The sequence below is a fragment of the Atta cephalotes genome (assembly GCF_000143395.1).
Source record: "Atta cephalotes unplaced genomic scaffold scaffold00009, whole genome shotgun sequence".
Classification (NCBI taxonomy): Eukaryota; Metazoa; Arthropoda; class Insecta; order Hymenoptera; family Formicidae; genus Atta; species Atta cephalotes.
In genome coordinates this window covers 3,065,572-3,087,460 of record NW_012130073.1, presented here as the reverse complement: position 1 = coordinate 3,087,460, position 21,889 = coordinate 3,065,572, and the positions used below count along the sequence as shown (strand labels likewise).

The following is a 21,889-nucleotide window of genomic DNA, read 5'->3' as shown; positions in this document are numbered from 1 at the left end:
TATATATATATACTATAGTATATAGTAAGTAATATATATATAGTATATATATTATTATTAATTATATATATATATAATATACTTACTACTACTACTCTCTCTCTCTCTCTCTCTCTCTCTCTCTCTCTCTCTCTCTCTCTTCTTCTCTTTCTCTTTCTCTACTCGTATTAAGAGTCTTCTTCTTAACAACTGATTATTTCTAACAAAAATTATAAAAAAAATATGTCTTTTTTCAAAGTGACACAGATGACATGTTGTGACACAATGGATCATTATATCCTTGTCATTTTTCAATGTTAAACAAAGATGAGATGATCTGTACTGTGCTGTACTGTATTTTTTGTTGGAAGGCACACAAAAATGACTGATCTTGCTCTGGTGCTCGAAAAAAAGGCATTTTTTGTCGAATAATGTTATATTAAAAAAAAAGAATTGGGGAGAATTTGTAGACATAATGCTCTCTATTACTTTTATATTTAACCATAGTGAGCTTTTAAAAATACTTTGGTATTTTCTTTAGAGATACCAAAAAGCGGATTATCGACATATCAGAATTTATTGCTAACGTTCCGTGAATCTTGTTGTTCACTTGCCTTTTGGAATACTCTTTGATAACAATAATTGTCAGAGGAATATGTACATAAAATTCTCGCAATAACTTGACTATTCAGCATTTGATCCATTCTTTTGGTATCTTGATGTCTGTGTATTTCATTTTCGACCATTGTTCGATTTTATTTAATTCTCGAAAGCCTCATTGAAAAACATAATATTTGCGGTCTCTGATATAATAATAATTTAAACATTTTTGTATATCTTCTGGGTTATATATCGAAATATTATGTATCGAAATACAGTTCATTCCCGATTAAATAATGGCACGATGGATATAAATGCATTTTTATACACAAGTTTTTTACATAATTCACTGGCACAATTTCCAACTTAACATTACATCTAATCATTAGTGCACGGACCGTCGGACTTCAATGGAACACTATTCGAAAACTGGCAACCATTTTAGTAATTTTCGGAAGATACAAAAATGTTTAAATTATTATTATACCAGAGATCGTGAATATTATGTTTTTCGATGAGCCTTTCGAGAATTAAATAAAGTCGAACAATGGTCGAAAACAAGATACATACATAGACATCGAGATACCAAAGGAATGAATCAATTGCTGGAAATCCAAGTAATTGCGAGAGTTTTATTTCCATATCCAAATCTATTCCTTCCTAAGAACTTCACTTCAATAGTAGTTTCAGCGGAAGTTTCAAAATATCCCTAAAATTATACAGTAAAAGAATATCGGGAGGATTGGTATCGCCCGGATATCAAGTTATCGAAATGTTACATAAACTTACTTTCTTCTTTGATACTTTAATCATCGAAATAGTAAATAATAACATTAAAAAATAATACAACTATATAATAGTTGGATTACTACTATACTAAATACTATACTTAATATTAACATTTCAGTAAATTGTTATGAATATATATTGCGAAATATTGAAATTTCTGTTGACGGACCAATTATATTCAGCTACAACATGGGATTGATTATAAGATTATTGTCATTGAGAAAGATTTTGCAATAAAAATATATGGGTTTAGCGAAAAAATAATCAGTAAGTATTTTTTTCAAAGAAAGAGTTATAAACAAAAAATTTCAATATATTGTTATATTTATATGTAGCTCTTGCTAGACATTATTGCGCAACACATCAGAGTCTATCCAACAGTTACGAGGAAATTGTTTAAAATTTTCAAAAAGCATGAAAATTGAAATTTATTACAATACGTTTAATAAATCTTGGAATCTTGTCAAGTATATAATTGGCAGTTTATATTATTATCAAGCATAATTACAATAATTCCAGATGACACTTTGTGCAAAAGCAAATCCGTGTAATCCATTTGCTAACAATTTTTTTACCGTTATATTGCCATAATGGTGTAAAAATATTTGTTCATCTTTTATGTTGTTCATCTAATTAATCTTTTTCTTGCATGTTGCTAGGAATTGTATTTGCATATCTAATAATAAGCAAAAATATTGCAATTTTGACGAAATATTTTCATTATCATACATATTTACAAAGTTGCTGTACTCAGTTTCACTATTTTTTTGCTTGCAATATTATATTGAGTGAGAATTTATCTTGTTAGTATTGTGATTGTATATTAACAAATCAAAATACAGATAATATCAAGTATGATTAGAATTAACGATATTTATTAATTATTATTTATTGTTATATTATATCATTAATTATTAAGAGTACTAAACAGGAAAAAATTAAATTTGAATTTTCAAAAATTGAATTCAAATTTTATTTCGCTCAGAATTGTATCATCTTTTGAAATTGTATTGACTGTCTTACCCTATCCAAACTTTTTTGCAGGGACATGAGATTATTAAATATACTAAAATTCGTCCATTACACCTTGATAAGTACACTGTACTATATACTAGCTAAATATACTACCTATTTCGAAGGTCTTCTTTGCACATTACTTTACTGAGCATCTGTACGTTCAGTGCTTCGTGTAAGACGTATGACGGAGAATTCTGATGTGTCCAAAACTATATGGAAATTTCTTAGAATAATTGATTGTAAGGCTTTGTATCCATAATACATGTCTGATATAATTATAAATCTAGGCAACCTGTTAGATGTCAAAAAGTTTCGAAAGATTTGATTTTGGAGAATTTCCATCAGTTTCCGCAATGAGGTGTTATTATCAAGTTGATGTCACATCGATTAAATTGTCATCGAACTGATAATCGAACTGTAAACGATATTAACGATAATTAACGTTATATATTTTGAATATATAGCAATATCGGTTTATACTTGTTTGTATTAAAAATTAAATGCAATTTGAATATCATCTTTGATTATTACGATTAATTTTATTCAGCCATTATATCAATCCGTATTTATTTTAGTTAATAATGAAATTACCATTATTCGAAAAGCAAGAATTTGAAAAACAATTAGATAGTACTGGGTGTTTTCTTAAAAATGACAATGGAATTAGAACTTTACATTTGTTGCTGATATTTATACAAATAAATGCTTTACAATCATACAGGCGGAACAGTACATTAACGAATTTCTCAAATCGTTTAATAAAATTTTCAAATCATAATAAAATTTTCAAATTTCTCAAATCGTTTAATAAAATTTTGGAAGAGATCTCTCAGAAGAATTGGATCGTATCAAGAAGAAAAAAAAATCATCGAAGCCAAGGACATCATATGCTGATAACAATTTTGAAAGAGAATTTGAAAGAAATTGGAATGAAGTCGTAGAATGCAAATACATGTTTGACAGATGCGAGAAAGAAGAGCTTGAATTAAAGGAGACACAAATCAACGATTTGAAAGAATGTTTTGCAAAGTATATTAGATAAAAGTAATATCAGAAAATTGAGCACTTTTGATTACTTTTGATAGAAAATGATCCAGAGGATTGTTATGTCAGGGTAGAAAATTGTGAGTTGATAATTTAATTTTATAATCAAATTTTAGTGGATGTCAATTTGTTTTCTGATTTAACCTTATTTGTCTTCCATTTTTTTATTATCGAATTATTCTTAAAGTTAAACAGAAACAATTATAATTACAAAAAAAATTTATTGTTATATATAGATATTATACAAAGGATCGCGAGAGATATACATATTGCGAAAAATATAACCTGTAACCAACTATGTCTACAGGCACAAGATTACAAAAAAAAGCTCTACATTTTCCTATAAATCCAGAATGCCCTTAGAATGCCCACTGAGAATTGTTGATACTTCAACAATAATAATATAATGAAAATAAAAAATAAATGGTCCGGACTCGCGCATTTATTTAGCATCGAAATTACATCTCCTGATTGTAAACTCTTTTATATCACAACACATTTATTTGTGAAAATATTAATTATGATGTATTTATAAGAATCTTGTTTATTTCTCTTTTTATTTAATAATGATTAAATTTAATATTAATTTTTGCATATCAATAATACAATAAGACACTAAAATCTCTTTATGGGTATGGACAACAATAAGTTATTAATTAAGTTAAACTAAATCTTATCATTATATAGGTAGTTCTTATTTCAACATCATTTTAAGTAAATTTTTTAAGATGCAGCCGATACAATCCTGCGATTAGTTTATGAGACATTTTGAGAAATTGTACTTGAGACAATTTTAAAAATCAAATTTCTCTATTAATATTGGCTATACATCGCAGGGTAAATATCACAATTAAATAAGTAAACATGTACGACCGACGACATTGCTTTTATTTCCTACACTTTTTTTGCTTACAATACATACATATAAGATATATTGATCTTTATTCGAGTGCCACAAAGCAAGGAAAAGGTATCTTTTAAAATATCGATTATAATACTGTGCTAAGTTTATTAAAAAGGAATAAAAAACGCAAGATCTTTTCCTTCTTTCTTTTCGGATTACACTCTACCGATCGACTTAGTTTTCATTCTGATTTTCTGCACATTAACGTAATGTCAGAGATGGAGTTTACAGTTGAAAACGAAAAGCGAAATCGAGTTGAATATTTAGAGCCACCCGTCAAATCGGAAAACGACAAAAAAGGATATAGGTAAGACGAGAACAAATATTCAGCGATTTGATTTCGATGGAAATACGTAAGAAATATTAGTATGGCAAACTTTCAAAAACATTACAATGCATCTTTTATAAGAAAGGAAGAATTAGATTTTTTTTATAAGAAAATTTCTCCGTTAAAGTTTTAATTTTTTATTATTTATTTTATCTTTTAAATTTAGAGTCATCCAATTACCGAATGGTTTCACAGCGTTGCTAATATCCAATGAACATTCAAAAACATGTGCTTCCCAAGATCCAAATGAAAAAGATGAAGAAATGGTACAAACAAGACAATCTATAGTTTATTTTAAGATTTATCCATATCAAGCATAAGTTTTCCTTTTATTTTTGATCTGTTATAAAAATTCATTAGAATTATAATAGTGAAGTTAGACTTATAGAATCATGAAAAGTATCTTTTTTCTTAAAATCTAAGAGTATTATGAGAAATTTCATTTATGAGAAATTTAAAAATGTTTAAAATTTAGTTTCCTAAGCTATACGCAGAAGAGTTTCAATAGATTCATTTCGAAATACAATTGAAATTATGATTACGGATCATTCCATTGATGTACTTATTCCTCCATTTTATCCTGTATAACGATATGTATTTTTAAACAGGCATACTGTAGCTTATGTGTGGGGGCAGGTTGTTTCAGCAGTTCATTTATAAATCCAGGCATAGCATATTACTTTGAGAAATTATTAAATTATACGGGATCCGAAAATTATTCAGAAGTATTATCATATAACATATGATTCCATAAAATTCATTTATTGTTGTATTGTTGTATGTAGTGTGTATAAGTATTATCTTATTTGCAGAATAGTAATTCTGATAATAATTTTAATGCATTTACTAGCAAGTATGATAGCTTGATTTATGTCTCAACGGAATGCGAGAATACAATATTTTATTTTCAAATAAAAAACAAGTACTTGTTATCAGCTCTTGATCATTTGGCTGCAATTTTAATTAAACCTTTAAAGAAAGATAACTTTAAACAATGGCGAGCGGAGGCAGAAGCAGGTATACATAATTCAGAATTGTGATGCCAATTTACAAACAATTTATAAATTCACATAATGATATATTTATATGCTATTGTTTATGTACTTACATTATACTTACATGCGATTTTTAGAGCTACGAGTTGCTTCATTAGCTTATAGGAACAGAATAGAACAATTGTTCTCTTCTTTTGCGCTGCCAGTTCATCCACCTAGCAAGTTTCCTAAAGACAATTTTATAAAATTATACGATAATATAGATGATAACATATTGTACGAAGAAATCGTTAAATTCAAGACACGCCATTACAGTGCTCACAGAATAAAATTTGTTATACAGGTGATCATTTAAATTGTGACAAGAATCATAGAATATTAATATATTTAAGTCAATATATTTAAGTCATAATATATAATATGTTTTCTAAAGGCAAAATTACCACTGGATACATTGGAAAATAATGTCACTAAGTGCTTTTTTAACGTACCAAATAATGGGCTGCCTCCCGACGACTTTACCAAATTTAAAGATGGTATTTCTTTTGCTACTCCAGCTTTCCAAAATATGTATAAAATTAGCAATATCTATAATTTCAACCGAGTATGTGAACAAAACTGAATTTCAAAATATAAAAATATTATACTAAATAAATTCATAGAAATATCTGTAAAGTAAAAATTGTCTCTTGTAGTTGGAAATAACGTGGCCAATGCCCTCGCTTGTCGATTTCTACAAAAGTAAACCACATCAATATATTTCATGGATTATTGAGCATAAAGGAAAAGGTTCTTTAACTAGTTATCTACGCAAAAAATGGAATTGCGAAGTAACATGTAACAATGAAAGCAGTTTTATGCATACCTCCATGTATACATTACTAAATCTTACGGTTTTCTTCTATGAGAAATTACAATATCTAGAGGAATTCTTAAATACGATCTTTTCCTTCATCAATTTATTAAAGAAAGAAGGTCCGCAGAAAAGAATTTACGATGAGATTTATAAGATTACGGAAAATGATTTTAGGTAAACAATATTAAATCTTAGATAGACTAATTTTAGAAATATCTAGATATATGAAGAATGATTGAGAAAGAGAAAATGGATATATGAATGCTTATATTTGGGAATCATTTTAGATTTTCCGCTGAAGATAATAAACAGTTTGATGTAATACATTTGTCTAGAAGTATGCATATCTATCCGTCGCGCAATTATATAACCGGAAATAAGCTTTATTTCGAATACAATGCAACAGATATACAAAAATGTTTAAATTATTTGACGCCAGAGACTGTGAATATTATGATTTTTTACCATAAAGATTTTGATCTTAAATTAAATAAAGTCGAAAAATGGTCGGAAGCAGAGTATACAAACATCAATATATCAAGAGAATGGATCGAACGCTGGAAATCAATTAAACCTTTGCAAGATTTTCATTTACCATTGCCAAATATATTCCTTCCTAGCGATTTCTCTTTAATACCAATACCAGCAAAAGTTCCAAAATATCCTGTAAAATTATTAAGTAGTAGTATGATGGAGCTTTGGTATCATCCGTATTCCAAGATTTGTTTGCCAAAATGCTATATGTATTTCCATTTTGTTCCCTCTATGGGACTTCTGTCGCCAAAGAAGTAAGCATAAAAAGCGTAACATTGTAATAGATTACTATATTATACTATTATAACATTATACAATAATTTTTTAGTTTATACGAACACTATGATTTTTATATAATTATTTATATTTAATTTTTAAATACATTAATATTAATGAAATATCAGTGCAGCTCTAATGGATGTGTACTGTGATATATTATCGTTTCTATTCGACGAAGAATTATATCCAGCCAAAGCAGCGGGGATTGATTGTGAGATTAGTTCCACTGAGAAGGGTATTACAATAAAAATATACGGATTTAACGAAAAAATGCCAGTAAGTATATGTTCAAAGCAGTGGAGTACATATTAAGATATATTATTGTACATGCGCGCGTGTGTGTGTGTGTGTGTGTGTGTGTGTGTATGTAAATGCTTGTATTACAGCTCTTGTTGAAGATTATTGCGGAATATATGATCAATCCATCTCTCATTTTTATGAAAGAGTTATTTGAAATTATTAGAGTGCGACGACTCAAGATGTATTATGACGTATTTACAGATCCTGTGAAACTTGTCAGGTATTGGCTATTTATTATCGGCATAATTACAACAATTATAAAATAACATAATAGGAGAAAGTTACTGACATCGGTCTCTTAGAGAGATCCCTATCTCGGAAATTGTTTGTATTCAAAATTAATTAAAAATGAATGTTACAAGTGCGAAAATAAAATTTTTGCCTTCCTTTGTAAATTGCGTAGTTTAAATAATAGTCGTTATATTATATTTATAATATTACATGTCTGTGACTTCCTAAATAAATTTTATTTATATTTTCCTCTGTCATATTTTTTTTCTAAAGCATGGTTTTTAAATATAAAATTAGTGTACAGCATAAATTAGCACATCTGTAAGACAGACCATAAGGTAATTCTTAATCTCTACATTGTTACGTTATAGTGTCAAATAGATCTATTGAGATGAAAGCCATCGTATAATAGGAAGACTTTTTGCAAAAAGGAAACAGCGCGTTTTATATTTGCGTCTTACAGAACAGCATAAAATATACATATAAATCAACAAAAAAAAATTTTATAAAATAGAAAAGTAGAAAGTATTAAAGTAGAAAAGATTCTAGAAAAACGTATATATGCACATTCATAGGTATTTTGTATAAATGACTTGTATGAAAAAAAAAAGGATAAGAATACATAGTATTATTGTCTATTGTGTCAGTTCCGGGACCCATTTTGTCAAACGCTTATTTTTGTTTACTTTAATAAAAAGTTAATTATAGCAAAATTGCAAACAGAATTGTAAAAACTTCTATGTTATTTGAAGATACTTCATAATTGTATTTATGTTTCTCAAGTTTTATTTCTGATTTCTGTTTGAGAAAAAATACTCAAAAACAAAGTATTATGCCGGTATCGGTACCTTCTTCTATTTGAAACAATTAAAAAATTCTTACATAAAAAAATAATTAATAAGAATAAATAAATATTAAATATAACAATATCGTAAAATATATTAAATCATTACATTTGGATCGATTAATTAATAACGTATATATTTGTATTTTTTTTTGCAGCCAAGTAAAATTAACGATACTTAAGCTCATCCAGTATTCGCACGTTGATAAGCACACCGCTCTACATCAAATTAAATTCAAAGAATTTAAAGACTTTGTGAAATCTTTTACTCGAACTCTATACATTCAGTGTCTCATACAAGGCAACATGACGGAAAATGCTGCAATCAGGAATGTAAGGCAATTTCTCGAAAGAATTAAATGCTATCCGTTGACAAATAATACGTTGCTACAAATGAGAGTGACTCAGATACCCTTGGGCACAAGCTATTGCAAGCTGAAAATTATCAATAAATCTGATTCAAAATCGATAGTGACAAATTATTATCAAGCTGATGTTATGTCGATTAAATTATCGGTATTAATCGAACTGGTAGTCGTAAGTAATATTGTTTGGATTATTTTGAATACACGTAATCACTGATTTACGTTCATATTTAAAAGAGAATGAAATATGCGAATAACTTTGATATAAAGTGTTTTTTCCTTTTTTTCAGTACATAATAAAAGATTCTTTATATGCTGAGCTAGCTGACGTAGAGTTTGAATATATGTTATGCGACATTGAAAATGTTAATGGAATATTAGGATATTTTATTACCATTTGTACTCAGGCAGATAAATATACAATCGAGTACATGGATCAAAGTATAGAGAAATATCTCACATCATTTAAAAAGATTTTGAATGAGATGTCAGAAGAGAAATTTGATAATTATAAGGAATCAATAAAGAAAAATTGGGATATATACTGTGAAGTTGCCAGAAACTGGAATGAAATCATGAAGTTTGAATATATGTTTAATAGATTTGAGAAGAAAAAACTTGCACTAGAAGACATAAAAATCGATGAGATAAGAAAATGGTTTGAAGAGCACACACTAAATGGAAAAAATTTTAGAAAATTGAGCATACAAATGGCAGGTACTGTTCCGAAGAAAGAAGAAGTCAATGAAGCAAGTAGTGAGTAGATAACTTTTTTCATGTCTTGATAAAATTTTATCGATATATATTTATTATCTGATATTATGACATTATTTTTGCCTTTATTTTTTGTTTTTAAATTGCTAAACTTAAAATTGCTAAAACAATTAAAATTTTAATAATTAATTGTTATAGATAAAGCAAAGAAATTACGGTACTTTGCTTTGAATTGCATCATCAACGATCAGCAGCACGATCAGTCCGTGGAAGATTACAAAAAAAAACTCTACATTTATCCAGTGAGCGAGGGAGTCTCTCAAAATTATATATATACAGATAAGATGCTACTATAATAATATAATGGATATAAAACGCTAATTATAAAACATTAAAAAACGGCTTTAATCTGCTCATTTTCTTTAGCATTGAGACATGATCGTTCCCTGATCATTATTAATTATAACTGCATTGTAATAATAATTCTTTCATTTATTATATGCACAATTTAATACCAAATCTTCATGTAATAATAACGAACAATATAAAGAGGCTCTTTAATTAGCTTTCCAATTCTTCGTATTTATTGTCCCAATTTTTTTCCTTTTTATAAGATATATCTATTATTATAATGCTTAATATCGTTAAGAATACTTTGCACGTTGCAATATGGAATATTTAAATAAACTGAGAACTATTAAGCTTTAATATAATAAATCAGTAAAATTAAATTAAAATCTGATAATCATATTGACATACAATTATAATTTCTGAAATTAATTCATTTAAACTGACTATATGTAATAGTTCAACACCTTAACATTCAGAGTGGCGCTTTGTATTTAAAGTAATGTATCTAAAATAAAATTGAATTGCATACGGAAGAGCCAACGTAATTGAAATGTGAAATAATATCTTTCTATTATAAATTTAAAATAAAAGAACGCGTACATTTCGACCTTTGATTTAAGGATTTTAGGTATCATTCAGTGACGATACTTGGTATCATTTCGAGCGATTCGTTCTTTTATTTAAGATAATTAAATTAACGGAAGAACTAATATATCAATTGGCAATGAGTAGTTGCAAATATTTTAGAATCAGATGATATTAACTTAATCTTGCTAAAATGTGTACGTTACAAGAAACAATAAAATTATTAAATTTGAGATTACGTGAAAGTAAATTAAAAATACAAAAGTAAAGTTGAAATAGAAAATTACAGATAAAAATAAGAAAGAGCAAATTTAGACATGTAAATGTGATCCGCTTCCACGTTGATAATATAATAGAGTAAGAGTAAATAGCGAAAAGAATCGAATGTAACAAATCCCCTCTCTTATGTTAGAAACGTATCCACAAAAAGAAAATTAAGATTTAATTAATAAGAGAATCTCATAATTTTTCGTATAATTATTAATAATTACAGAACAAATGAAGAACTTACTATATCGCACCGTAGATTTAATAATTTGTGTAAAAAATTCTTTGAAGGCTGAAGATCATAATAATATAACATACTTTTTATTATAATAAAACTTTTTTAAGACATCATACATTATACAGTTTGAGTATGATAAATACATAAAAATAACTTTTTTTACACCTTTAATTGCTAAAGTCTCAAAATTATAATGGAATACTGTGAAAACATAAATTCATTTTCAACATCCAAAAACTGGAGCACTCCTTTCAATCTCGGTCGATTAACAGTTCAAATTGGATTCAAATTATTAGCGTGAATCTTACATAAAATCTCTTTCACATGTTTAGATAACAATTATCATTATTAAATTGAACTGATATTATAAATTGCGTAGTTTAAATAATAATTATATTATATTCATAATATTACATGTTTGTAATTTTCTTGTAAATAAGTTTCATTTATAATTTTTAAGTTTCATTTGTCATATTTTTGTCCATAGCGGACAAAAATTCTTAAATGTAAAATCGGTGTGCAGCATAAACCAGCATAACTGTCTGTAAGACAAGCCATAAATTAACTTAATCTTTAATGTTATTATTACGTTATAATGTCTAAAAAGGTTTATTAAGCTGAAAACCATCGTGTATTTAATAGGAAGACTTTTACAAAAGAAAACTATATTTTACAAATTTGCGTGTTACAAAACGGCATCAATATACATATAAATCAACAAAAAAAATTTTATATTAAAGTAAGAAGGTTCTTGAAAAACTTAAATGTGATTCATTTATAGGTATTTTATACAGATGACTTATATGAAAAAAAAAGTAGGAATAGCATTATTGTCTATTGTGTCAATTTCATTTTGTCAGACGCTCATTTTTACTTACGTTACAAAGAAGTTAATTATTGCAAAATTGCATACAAAATTATAAAAATTTCTATGTTATTTGATAGATGATATTTTATAGGTTGTATTTATATTTCTCAAGTTTTATTTCTGATTTCAGTTTGAGAAATATTGTTCAAAAACAAAGTGTTATGTCGATATCGATATCTTCCTCTACCCAAAACAATTAAAAAATTCTTACATATCCTCGCGAAAAAATTTTTACGAAAAACTACATAGATTAAAACAATATTTTAGAAATCATTAATTTTTCATAGATATTCGTAGTAACATTATGAATATCTACGAAAAATTAAAAATGTCTAAGATCTTGTCTCAATTTATGTAGTTTTTCTGTAAATTTTTCTCTCTATTTTTTTTCCGTCAGATTATTTAAAAGAATCATAATAAGAATAAATAAATATTAAATATAACACTATCGTGTTATATTTTATTATATAAAATATATCAAATCAGATTACATTTTGGTCGATTAATCAGTAACGTATATATTTTTATACTTTTTGCAGCCAAGTAAAATTAGCGACTGAAGCTCATCTATTATACAGACGTTGATAGGCATATTACTCTACGTGGCAGTAAATTTAAAATTTTCAAGAATTTGTGAAATCTTTTACTCATTGCCTATATATTCAATGCTTCATACAAGGCAACATAACAAAAAAAGATGCAACCAATAATGTACAATTATTTCTTGAAATAATTAATTGCCTTGACCAGTAAGTTGCAAAAAATGAGAGTAATTCAGACACCCTTAAGTATTTAAAATAATAAATAAATACTAAATAACTCTTTTATATTTTTTATTTAAAATATATTTACTTTAAATAATTTTATTTAACCCTTAGTACACACTTTGAGTATTCTTATTATATACATATACACGATCATGTTTTGGATTAATTTTCATCATTTTTACAAGTATATAAAAATTATTAAACGATTTTTACATATATTTTGACATCTTTAGCAAGTATAATTTGTAAAGTATATTTATAACAATTTTGCATGCTCCTTATGGAAATAAATCAGATGCTCCTGGAAGTAAATCACTGAAATCGTTGAAATAAATTTATCAGATTGATAAAGACTAACTTCAACAATTTCAATGATGAAAATAATTCATCAGAAACACCAAAAAAAAAGATATTTTGGTTTACGCCCATGTTCCTCAGAGGGTAGTAATATGCGGAGACATTTTGTGATTACAAGAAAAAGATCCTTGTTCTTTCTCAAGTTTCTCTCTGCGGTACTATACATGTACAGGATGAATCAGAGTCCTTAAACTAACTTTTTACCCTATGAGAAAATTATCGACTTCATATCTGATTATTACGTGCGTGCAGTCGATAATTTATGCCATTTATTTATCAACGGTCGATTTCATAGAAGATAAACGTGTACGTAGTTCTACATCTGTATTTTAGGAACGTAGATGGCGTTTCACCACGAAAACGCAAGTAGTTTTCTTCTCTTTCTGATTTTGTCAAGTCGCCATTTATTGTATTGATTGGTGTTGACGTTCGGCTTGAGTTTGGAAAATTGTGTCTTATTCCAATCAACGATGGACGAAGCAGCGTCGAGTTCATCGTCCTCACAATCCGCGACGGCGAAATATGGGGAAATGCTGAAACGACTTAAAGAACTCCACACCAAGAGGGTAAGAGAAGTTTGCATTAGAATATAAATGTAACCTGTCTGAGACATTTTGTTCATTCTGACGTTTTAAACTGCTTATTTCTTCCTTTTATTTATTGACATTTCCTTTTATTTATTTATGAATAATATTGTTTTTTTTTTTAGTATTAATTAAGAGTTCTTGTTATTGGAATTTATCGTCATGATTTGTCTATAGCGTATTGATTTAATAGAATGAGGCTAGAATGCAGAATCACAAGGAAGTGGTGGAGGAAGACAAGAGGAACAAGTTGCCTACCAATTGGGAAGCCCGCAAAAGACAGGCCGAATGGATAATGCAAGACGAAGCTGCTAGAAATGAGGCAGAAGCTAAGGTATCATGATTAATCAGATGTTTTATTTTTGACAAATTATACAAAATTATTTATCTATTTAACTTATTCTTCAGGGTGAAGACTATGAACGGAAAAAATTATTGAACATTGATGCTACTGAAGCAGAAAGAATAGCTAGAAAGAAGAAAAGCAAACAGAATCCCGATCCAGGTTTTTCAGATTACGAACAAGCAGCGATACGTTCTTATAACAGACTGGTGAAAAATATTAAACCGAATATGGAAACATATGAAGAAGCAAAGGAAAAATTAGGCCCTGCTTTTTATGGTGATCCAAATACAATATTACACGGTTTACACGAAGACAAAAAAGAAGCGATAGATAAAATGGTCACCAATCTAGAGAAGCAGTAAGTTACATTTATAGGCCTGAAATTGTATAAGCTTTATAAGTCTCGAATTTGATGAAATTACTTTGTTTTTCTTTTTGCAGGATTGCAAAACGGGAGAAATACAGCAGGCGTAGAATGCATAATGATGACGCGGATATTGATTATATCAACGAACGTAACGCCAGATTCAATCAGAAACTGGAGAGATTCTACGGCGAGTATACTCGGGAAACGAAATTAAACTTGGAGAGGGGTACGGCTATATAAGGAAAAACCATTGATGTAATTATCACAAATACTTGTATTTTATGTATTATATGATGACTTTTTATACAAATAAAAATCTGGAGAAAAGAATTTTATGATATTTAATCGAATGTACCTTTTGCTCTTATTGGCGATGCATCTATAATTATTCTGCTATATACGAAATTCTAAAGATGCGTAGAAATTGCTTCGAAAAGACATAAATCGCCAAAAAACCGGGATAAACTATTTAACGATTCTAATAATTCGTGATGTATACTAATCATAAATAAAAAATTAAATTAAATTATTACATTAGTCATCATATGTGTTCTATTACAATCGCTTAGCCCCTACAAAATTTATTTAATTTAATTTTTTTATACGTATGTACAGTTTTTTATAAACTTCTAATTCAGTTCGCATCATACCACCCAACTGTGTACTATATCTGGAAAAGTAATATTTATTTTTGCAGTGTAAATAACTATTACATTTGCAAAATATTAATCTCGTTTGATTGAAAATATCAATATGAAATACTTACGCCGTGGCGAAAAATTATGATGATGAGTTACTCGTATATGAATATCTTGCGTCTCCCCTGAAAATGTCAGACTATAAACATTGTTGCAAAATTAAGTAAAACAATATTACGTATAATTCACTATGCATAAATTTCTTTCCTTACCTCAAATTAGACTTAAAGATGTATTTCGTCGAAAAATATATATATCAATGCGATATCAATGTTGTTAGCTTATTAAAAACATATTAAAACATTATAAAAACATATTAAAAACATATTAAAAAAATGTAATTTGTAAATGTTAATTTATACAAATAAGTGCGATTAAAATCAGCAAATACACACACACACACACACACATATCTTAAACAAACAAACGAGAACAGAGCAACTCTCTTCTCTTTTATTATGTTTTATTAACATGATTAATGTAACTAATTATAATTAAGTACACAGTTTTTATAACATAGTTATAATAGCATATGCTCACACTTTGTTAAAGTTTTTTTTTAAATATAATAGAATAAAAAATATATCACTTTCATTTTAGCGCTTCATAATATTCTCAAAATCTAATCGATTAGTGTAATCGATCGCAGGAGACGATCTTCACGAGTTTCCACAAAGGATATATCAAAAGTCGGCATGCTGTTAGGCGACAAGTTATTTTATTTCATATGGTTGGAATAATGTTCAGGACGGTTTCACTATCACTACGATGACAATGAGGTCGACGGCAACTTCCTCGTCGGTTTGCCGGAACTTATACCTGCACTGCTGCGGTTCAACAGTCTCGGCATGTCGCACTCCTCACACTTGTTCATCAATGGATGATTATCGAAAGTGCACATTGTGCAGACCCACGAAGGCTCATCCCGTTCCTCCCGGTCGTTGTCATTCGCCGGCTGTTCCGATCGCCATGCCGGTGGTTGACTCGGTAAACGCGGTGGTTGTAGATTCGACGGTCTTGTCGGCAACGACTGGCCAGTATAAATGCCCTGATAAAACTCCTCATTCGTTTCGCCCAATGGTACTGGAAAATACAAGTTATTCGCCACGAGTTCTACCAAACTTTGTATGTACACAATAACGTGATAGGAAATAGATACCTCGTCTGTCTGACCATTGATCGACTTCTATGGCCAATCTGTCGCACTCGACCTGTAGCATATATATTTCGGTCTTCAGTTTTCTTTTTAGCTCCTGGAAAAATCGCGCATTGAAAATAAAAAAAAAGAGAAAATGCATAAAAAATGATCGATTATCGTTTGCAATTGTACGTACTTGAGGTGATATCAAGGGATCCGGTCGGGTTAATGCCTGCACTTCCTTCTTCATCGCTTCGAGTCGTCCCTTCTCAGCCCTGAGCTCCTTGGCGAGCCTCTCCTTCCTAGCCAGTTGCTCCGCGACTAATTTCTTTTGGTGCTCCTCCACTAAAAATTCCAAAGACTATTTTAATTAGCATGTACATCAATCAAACAAGTCAAACAATTCCAGATTTTACTTCAATCATTTTCTAATTCTACTTTGTCACGAATGACCACTCATAAATTTGATTACATATCGCCTCGCCTCATTAGTACTTTATCGATCACGATGACAACGGATTAGATATACAATTTCATCAGCTATCGCATCTGCATCATAGATTGACAGTCGCGCTCTCCGCATTGTGTCTGCAGCATTATCGTGCTTCTTAATCTTAATTCTTAATTAAAAAAAAAATGAAAAGTTCACGTATATGGCATTTAATGTAATGGCCCAGGGAACGCGTCGGACTCTCACGATCAGAAAAACCGGATCAGGTGGTCCGCGTAGTTGTAACCGCGAGCGCGCGCGGGCTATGTATAGCCCGGAGCGTGGGGTCAGGAATGCGTAAATATCGTTCCCGGCGTTGCATGCGTGGGCGTAGTACGTGCGACCGAGTGACTTCCAGGTAAATATACACGTGCGCGCGATTCTGCAGCGCTGGCGAAAGCGGCGACGAGGACGCGCGCCGACGACGATATCATTCTGTTCTGATCCGTAGGTTCACCTTGGCACAACGGCGATCGATTCCGATCGGAAGCCATGTGATCCCCGAGGGAGGAAGAGACGGCGTTAAGAGGCCCGACGCCGCTGCTCGTTGTGGGTCCGGATGGTGTTGTGGGAAGGCTGCAACCCGGGATAATATTCGTTGTCGGCGGTATGGAGGGAGTAGTCGGTGCGCTCATCGTCGTCGTAGGCCTTGGCAATTGGTTAGGCGGTTCTAGAGAAAGTTCTGAAAACGAAATAGCAAATCTGTATTAAATAAACCCGTATCTCGTGTCAATTTTAATAAAAAAATTCTCTAACTAGAGTTAAAGATTTATATTTTTATAATATGATTTTATTCTTAATTTTGTTGAACTGTAATTTTACTAAAATTAGAATCAGACGTCTGGAAACACTTCGTGTATGTACGCTTACGTTTCGTGTTTTCATCACAGAATCTACATAAATATTATATAAATTTAATAATGTTCATTTTTTATATAATATATTTTATATTCAAAGTTTATGATATAACATTTTATATTTATATATAATATAATATTTCTTTCTCAATAAAACTTCTTTTTTAAAATACGAATGAAATTCTTGCCTCCAAATTAAGTCTGGATTGAATTGAAGTGTTTTAAGTTAAGAACATACCAGGCGACCGTAGTGGGTTTTGAGCCCACGGCGGCGGTATAAACGGCTTAGCCATAGGTGGTCTGATTCTCGCCGCCGCCACACTACCGACGTTTCCAGGACCAATGCTGATCTGCAGACGGCTCTGAAAGCCACGTGGATCCAAGGACGAGGTCGAGTAGGTCAGACTCGATCCTTCCGACCTGATATCGATTGGAGGTTGCGGTTCAGAGGAGGGTGGCCGGAGGGTCAAACTGACCGACGTATAACTTCGCGTATGATCGATTTGCGTCTCGGACTTCCCGATGGCTAACAGAGGCTCGGCATAATGAGGCCGTGGCACGACGACAAGATCGTTTCGTTTACCGACACCGATCGTCGGTGCCGTTCGAAAATCTGCTGATATAAAATCACGATTAGACAATCATTCTTTTAAAAAGAAATATATTTTTCGCTAAATCTCGTGAATAATTTTAGACAATTGAAACAAATCAAAAGAAGTCGACGGTATACAATCGAGGTCAATTAATTTGCGAACTGGTCCATCTGAACAGCGATTGCGACAGAAGCTTATGAGCGCGATTAAAATGAATTGTCTCTAATAATATCTGTAATAAACAAGCGTGCCGCAAGAAATCAAGATTCAAGAAGAACGTATCGCGTTGCTATACAATCTGCTTTCGCTTGCAATTATTCTTTTGCATCCTGTCCTTCTACCTCTTCCTATAGTCGTCAGCAAAATATTATCATTCCGCAATCTCTTTTAATTTGATACTATTGTAATTTAATTCTTAGTCTATTGCTGTTGTAATCTAATTCTTAGTACGCTGCTGGATCGTATCACATATTTAACGCTCATTAATATATAATTATTGTAAGCAATTTATATTACAATTTATATTACATTTCCTGTCTTCTTTCCGAAAAACAACAATTTACTTTATTATCAATTCTAATAAGTCTCCTTTAATATCCATGCTTTTTACTAAAATATTACGCACACTAAAAATATATTAAATTTTAAATATTTATTTGAACAGTGCCAACTAATATTTATTTATGGTAAATAAATATTTATTCAACTAATATTTATTCAATAAAAGAAATGATAATTAAATCAAATGAATGGTTCTTGTACAAAATAAATATATCTTTATATTTAGTAAATATTTAGTTGACACTATTCAAACGATTTATTAAGATTTAATATATTTTTTTTTCAATGCACAATCTTTACAATTCGGAATGTTCAGCGTTAAATAGTGCAAATACAATATCAATTCCAGCAAGGAGACAACGTCCGTCTTCCGTACCGCGATTGCCCGCGGGGCTGCAGGCGACGTTGACGTTGAGTTCGAAGCCGGGTGGCGCATTGCTGCCGTTGCTGTTACTATTGACGGTGCAACAACCATCGTCGAAGAAACCGCGCGACGTGCAGACAGCCGGCGCAGACGAGGGGGTGGCGACGCCGCTGGACGATGCCGGCGTCGCAGCTGCGACGGCGACGGCGGCAGCGGTGCGGGTGCAGCCTATGAGAGGGTAGCGACGGCTCATACCGATGTCCAACGACGCCGGTCGATGAGGACGTCCGACGCTGACGTTGCTCGCGACCGTTTGGTTCATCGGCATACCGGGCATACAGCAACGCTGTTGCGATGCGAGTTGTTGCTCTCGTTGTTGTGCTTGCGGTTGCTGCGGCTGCAGCAATAGCGGCTGTTGCATCCCGATACTGGGGGCTGGGGGTGGAAACGCGCCCGGTGACGGACGGGATTCCTGGGTGGCCCGCAGGCTTCTCGCGCATGTCTCCCGGTCGTGACTGTTCTGCAACGCACACGTATCTGGAGTCAGCTTGCCGCCGATTGTCCCCGATGTTGATTCCGATTTAGGAGACACCCGTGGAACACGTCCCGAATCCGTGTTTCTTTTCGAGGGCCGCCTTCCGAAAGGAACGCATCGCGCGATCGCTTACAGTTAATCGCTTATATTAGACATGTGTATGCTAGGAAAGACTTATAATATTCCAGAATGTCAAAACCGGATGTTCCATCTGACTATAATCTCTTTGGCTAACAATTATAATATGAATTTCGACCAGTGAGAACAAATCTAATTAAATAAGAGAAATCTTTTGTTCGGTCAAAACGGATTTTTAGTGTTTAAATATTTTGATGTGAATTTATATATATATATATATATATATATATATATGTTCAATTTTGCAAACTATGCGCCGAAATCTTTTTCTCTTTGGCTAATTTAAATGCAATTTTCATCGATATGAAGAACGTCATCTTTTCAATTTTTAGTACATGGAAAGAATAGTTTTGCTGAAGTTCTTGAAAATGTAAGTAGATACAGTTCTGAAAATAATTTTGATGGACTTTTTTAAAATTTTACATTCTAACAATCAGTTTGAGTTTTCTACGTAATTATTTTGATGATCCAACAAATTATTTTCAGATCTGTATCTACTTAAATTTTTAAATACTTTAGTAAAATCCTTCTTTCCGTATATAATCTATTTGCTAAGGTTGTAAGTAAAATTCTAAAAAGTCCAATACATTATACCATTGTAGAATGTAACTTTCATCGTTTGTTTCCTTTCCTGAAATTTAACACATCTGAACGTTATTGTCGAAGAAAAATGATTTTCACATTGATTAATTCAAATATGACGAAGGGAACATCCGGTAATTCTAGGAGAGGACCTATGCACACTTAAACAACATACACACAGGTTCCACGCTCGTGCAAATGGATTTAGCGATGCATGGCAGAGGCGAGGAAGGAGAGAGGAACATGATTATTAATCTTTGTTAAATCGCACATCGGAAATCGCGTTGCAGGCACCGACGGTTAGTCGTTATGCGGCGACCAGGGACGATTAGAGTTCCTCAAGTAAGAAATTGAACAATTTCTAATTGGTCTGCCATATTTCTTAGAACCTGTTTAAGATAGAATAAGATAAATATATAAAATATAGAAACAGATGCTTCTATCTTAAGCAAAAGTCCTGAAAAATATGGCGAACCAAATGCATGGTGTTCATTCTCTAACTTGAGAATCTCTAGGGACTACAAGTTAGTTGAGCGAGTCTCTTGAGAAGACTCGTGTTCGAGACTTCGAGGGTCGGTTTAATAGGGCCACACTCCTAACGGACAAAGGCCACCTGTGTACCTGGGCGATGCACTGGGAGACGACGTGATCAGGGAGCGCGGGGAACTGCTGCTTCAGCTCGTGGAACAGCTGCATGATAGTGATGTTAGAGCAGTGGCACTCCCCCATCATGGGCCCCCATCCTCCTGACAGGGCCTACCTGCAGGTGCCAGGTATATTATCGTTACATGTCGTCGGTCCTCTACAACTTACTGTCGGACCGATACAAAGTGGTCGGGTTGGTCGTTTGGGCTCTCATTTATGCTAATAACGCGCGCCAAGAGGGATACGCCGCCCCGTCTCTCGCGATATGACCGTAATACCGTCGCGATGACGAGAGAACGAGCCAAGAGTGCTCGTAATAACGCGATCCGGAAGCTTTCCCAGAAACGTGGATATTTTATAATTCATTGGATGCGACGAGTTGGGCCGCATCCAGATCGAATACTCTTCGTCGACTCTGACTCGGAGTGATCTCGACGTCGAGCGTGAGATGAAAATCGCGATAATCGGTGATAGACTCCTCTCGAGTCGATGTGCGACGGAAGGAAGGACGGAAAAACGAGAGAGAGAGAGCGATCGTGGAACCTGACAACCGGAAAATGTGCGAAAAGAGCGATGTGCGATCGTGCACATTATTTCTTTTTCAGAGGCGACTTCAGCAGGTGCATTACTCTTGAAACTTGGATCTTCCTATTGCTCCTTCGACATGCCAAGCAGGAAAGACGGAAGCTTTTCCACTCCCTTCCACCCCTCTCTCTCTCTCTCTCTCTCTCTTCTCTCTTCTCTCTCGATGGCATATCTTATCGTTATTTATAAACCCG

The 21,889-nt window shown here is 31.8% G+C and overlaps 3 protein-coding genes across 3 annotated transcripts in view; 2 read left to right on the top strand and 1 right to left on the bottom strand.

Moving 5' to 3' along the window:
- Window positions 1-9,829, top strand: part of LOC105627630 (nardilysin-like) — a 15,667-nt gene extending 5,838 nt beyond the window's left edge. The window contains exons 7-17 of the mRNA XM_012208908.1: window positions 4,449-4,640; window positions 4,828-4,927; window positions 5,474-5,678; window positions 5,794-5,999; window positions 6,090-6,260; window positions 6,352-6,686; window positions 6,800-7,300; window positions 7,451-7,601; window positions 7,712-7,845; window positions 8,859-9,237; window positions 9,356-9,829. Of these exons, the coding sequence (XP_012064298.1) occupies window positions 4,449-4,640; window positions 4,828-4,927; window positions 5,474-5,678; window positions 5,794-5,999; window positions 6,090-6,260; window positions 6,352-6,686; window positions 6,800-7,300; window positions 7,451-7,601; window positions 7,712-7,845; window positions 8,859-9,237; window positions 9,356-9,829 (2,848 nt within the window). The remainder of the gene's footprint in view (window positions 1-4,448; window positions 4,641-4,827; window positions 4,928-5,473; window positions 5,679-5,793; window positions 6,000-6,089; window positions 6,261-6,351; window positions 6,687-6,799; window positions 7,301-7,450; window positions 7,602-7,711; window positions 7,846-8,858; window positions 9,238-9,355) is intronic.
- Window positions 9,830-13,682: 3,853 nt separating this feature from the next.
- On the top strand, window positions 13,683-14,836 carry LOC105627501 (pre-mRNA-splicing factor Syf2). Its single transcript, XM_012208781.1, has 4 exons — window positions 13,683-13,778; window positions 13,990-14,130; window positions 14,205-14,500; window positions 14,584-14,836. The coding sequence occupies exons 1-4, from the start codon at window positions 13,683-13,685 to the stop codon at window positions 14,747-14,749; spliced, it is 699 nt and encodes a 232-aa protein (XP_012064171.1). The 3' UTR covers window positions 14,750-14,836.
- Window positions 14,837-15,153: 317 nt separating this feature from the next.
- Window positions 15,154-21,194, bottom strand: LOC105627500 (TGF-beta-activated kinase 1 and MAP3K7-binding protein 2). The gene is made up of 9 exons (XM_012208780.1): window positions 21,087-21,194; window positions 19,223-19,730; window positions 17,931-18,305; window positions 17,293-17,517; window positions 16,542-16,690; window positions 16,367-16,460; window positions 16,027-16,290; window positions 15,276-15,332; window positions 15,154-15,179 (listed from the first exon to the last, which is right to left on the bottom strand). Exons 1-9 carry the CDS (start codon window positions 21,192-21,194, stop codon window positions 15,154-15,156), a joined length of 1,806 nt encoding a protein of 601 aa, XP_012064170.1.
- Window positions 21,195-21,889: the final 695 nt, after the last annotated feature.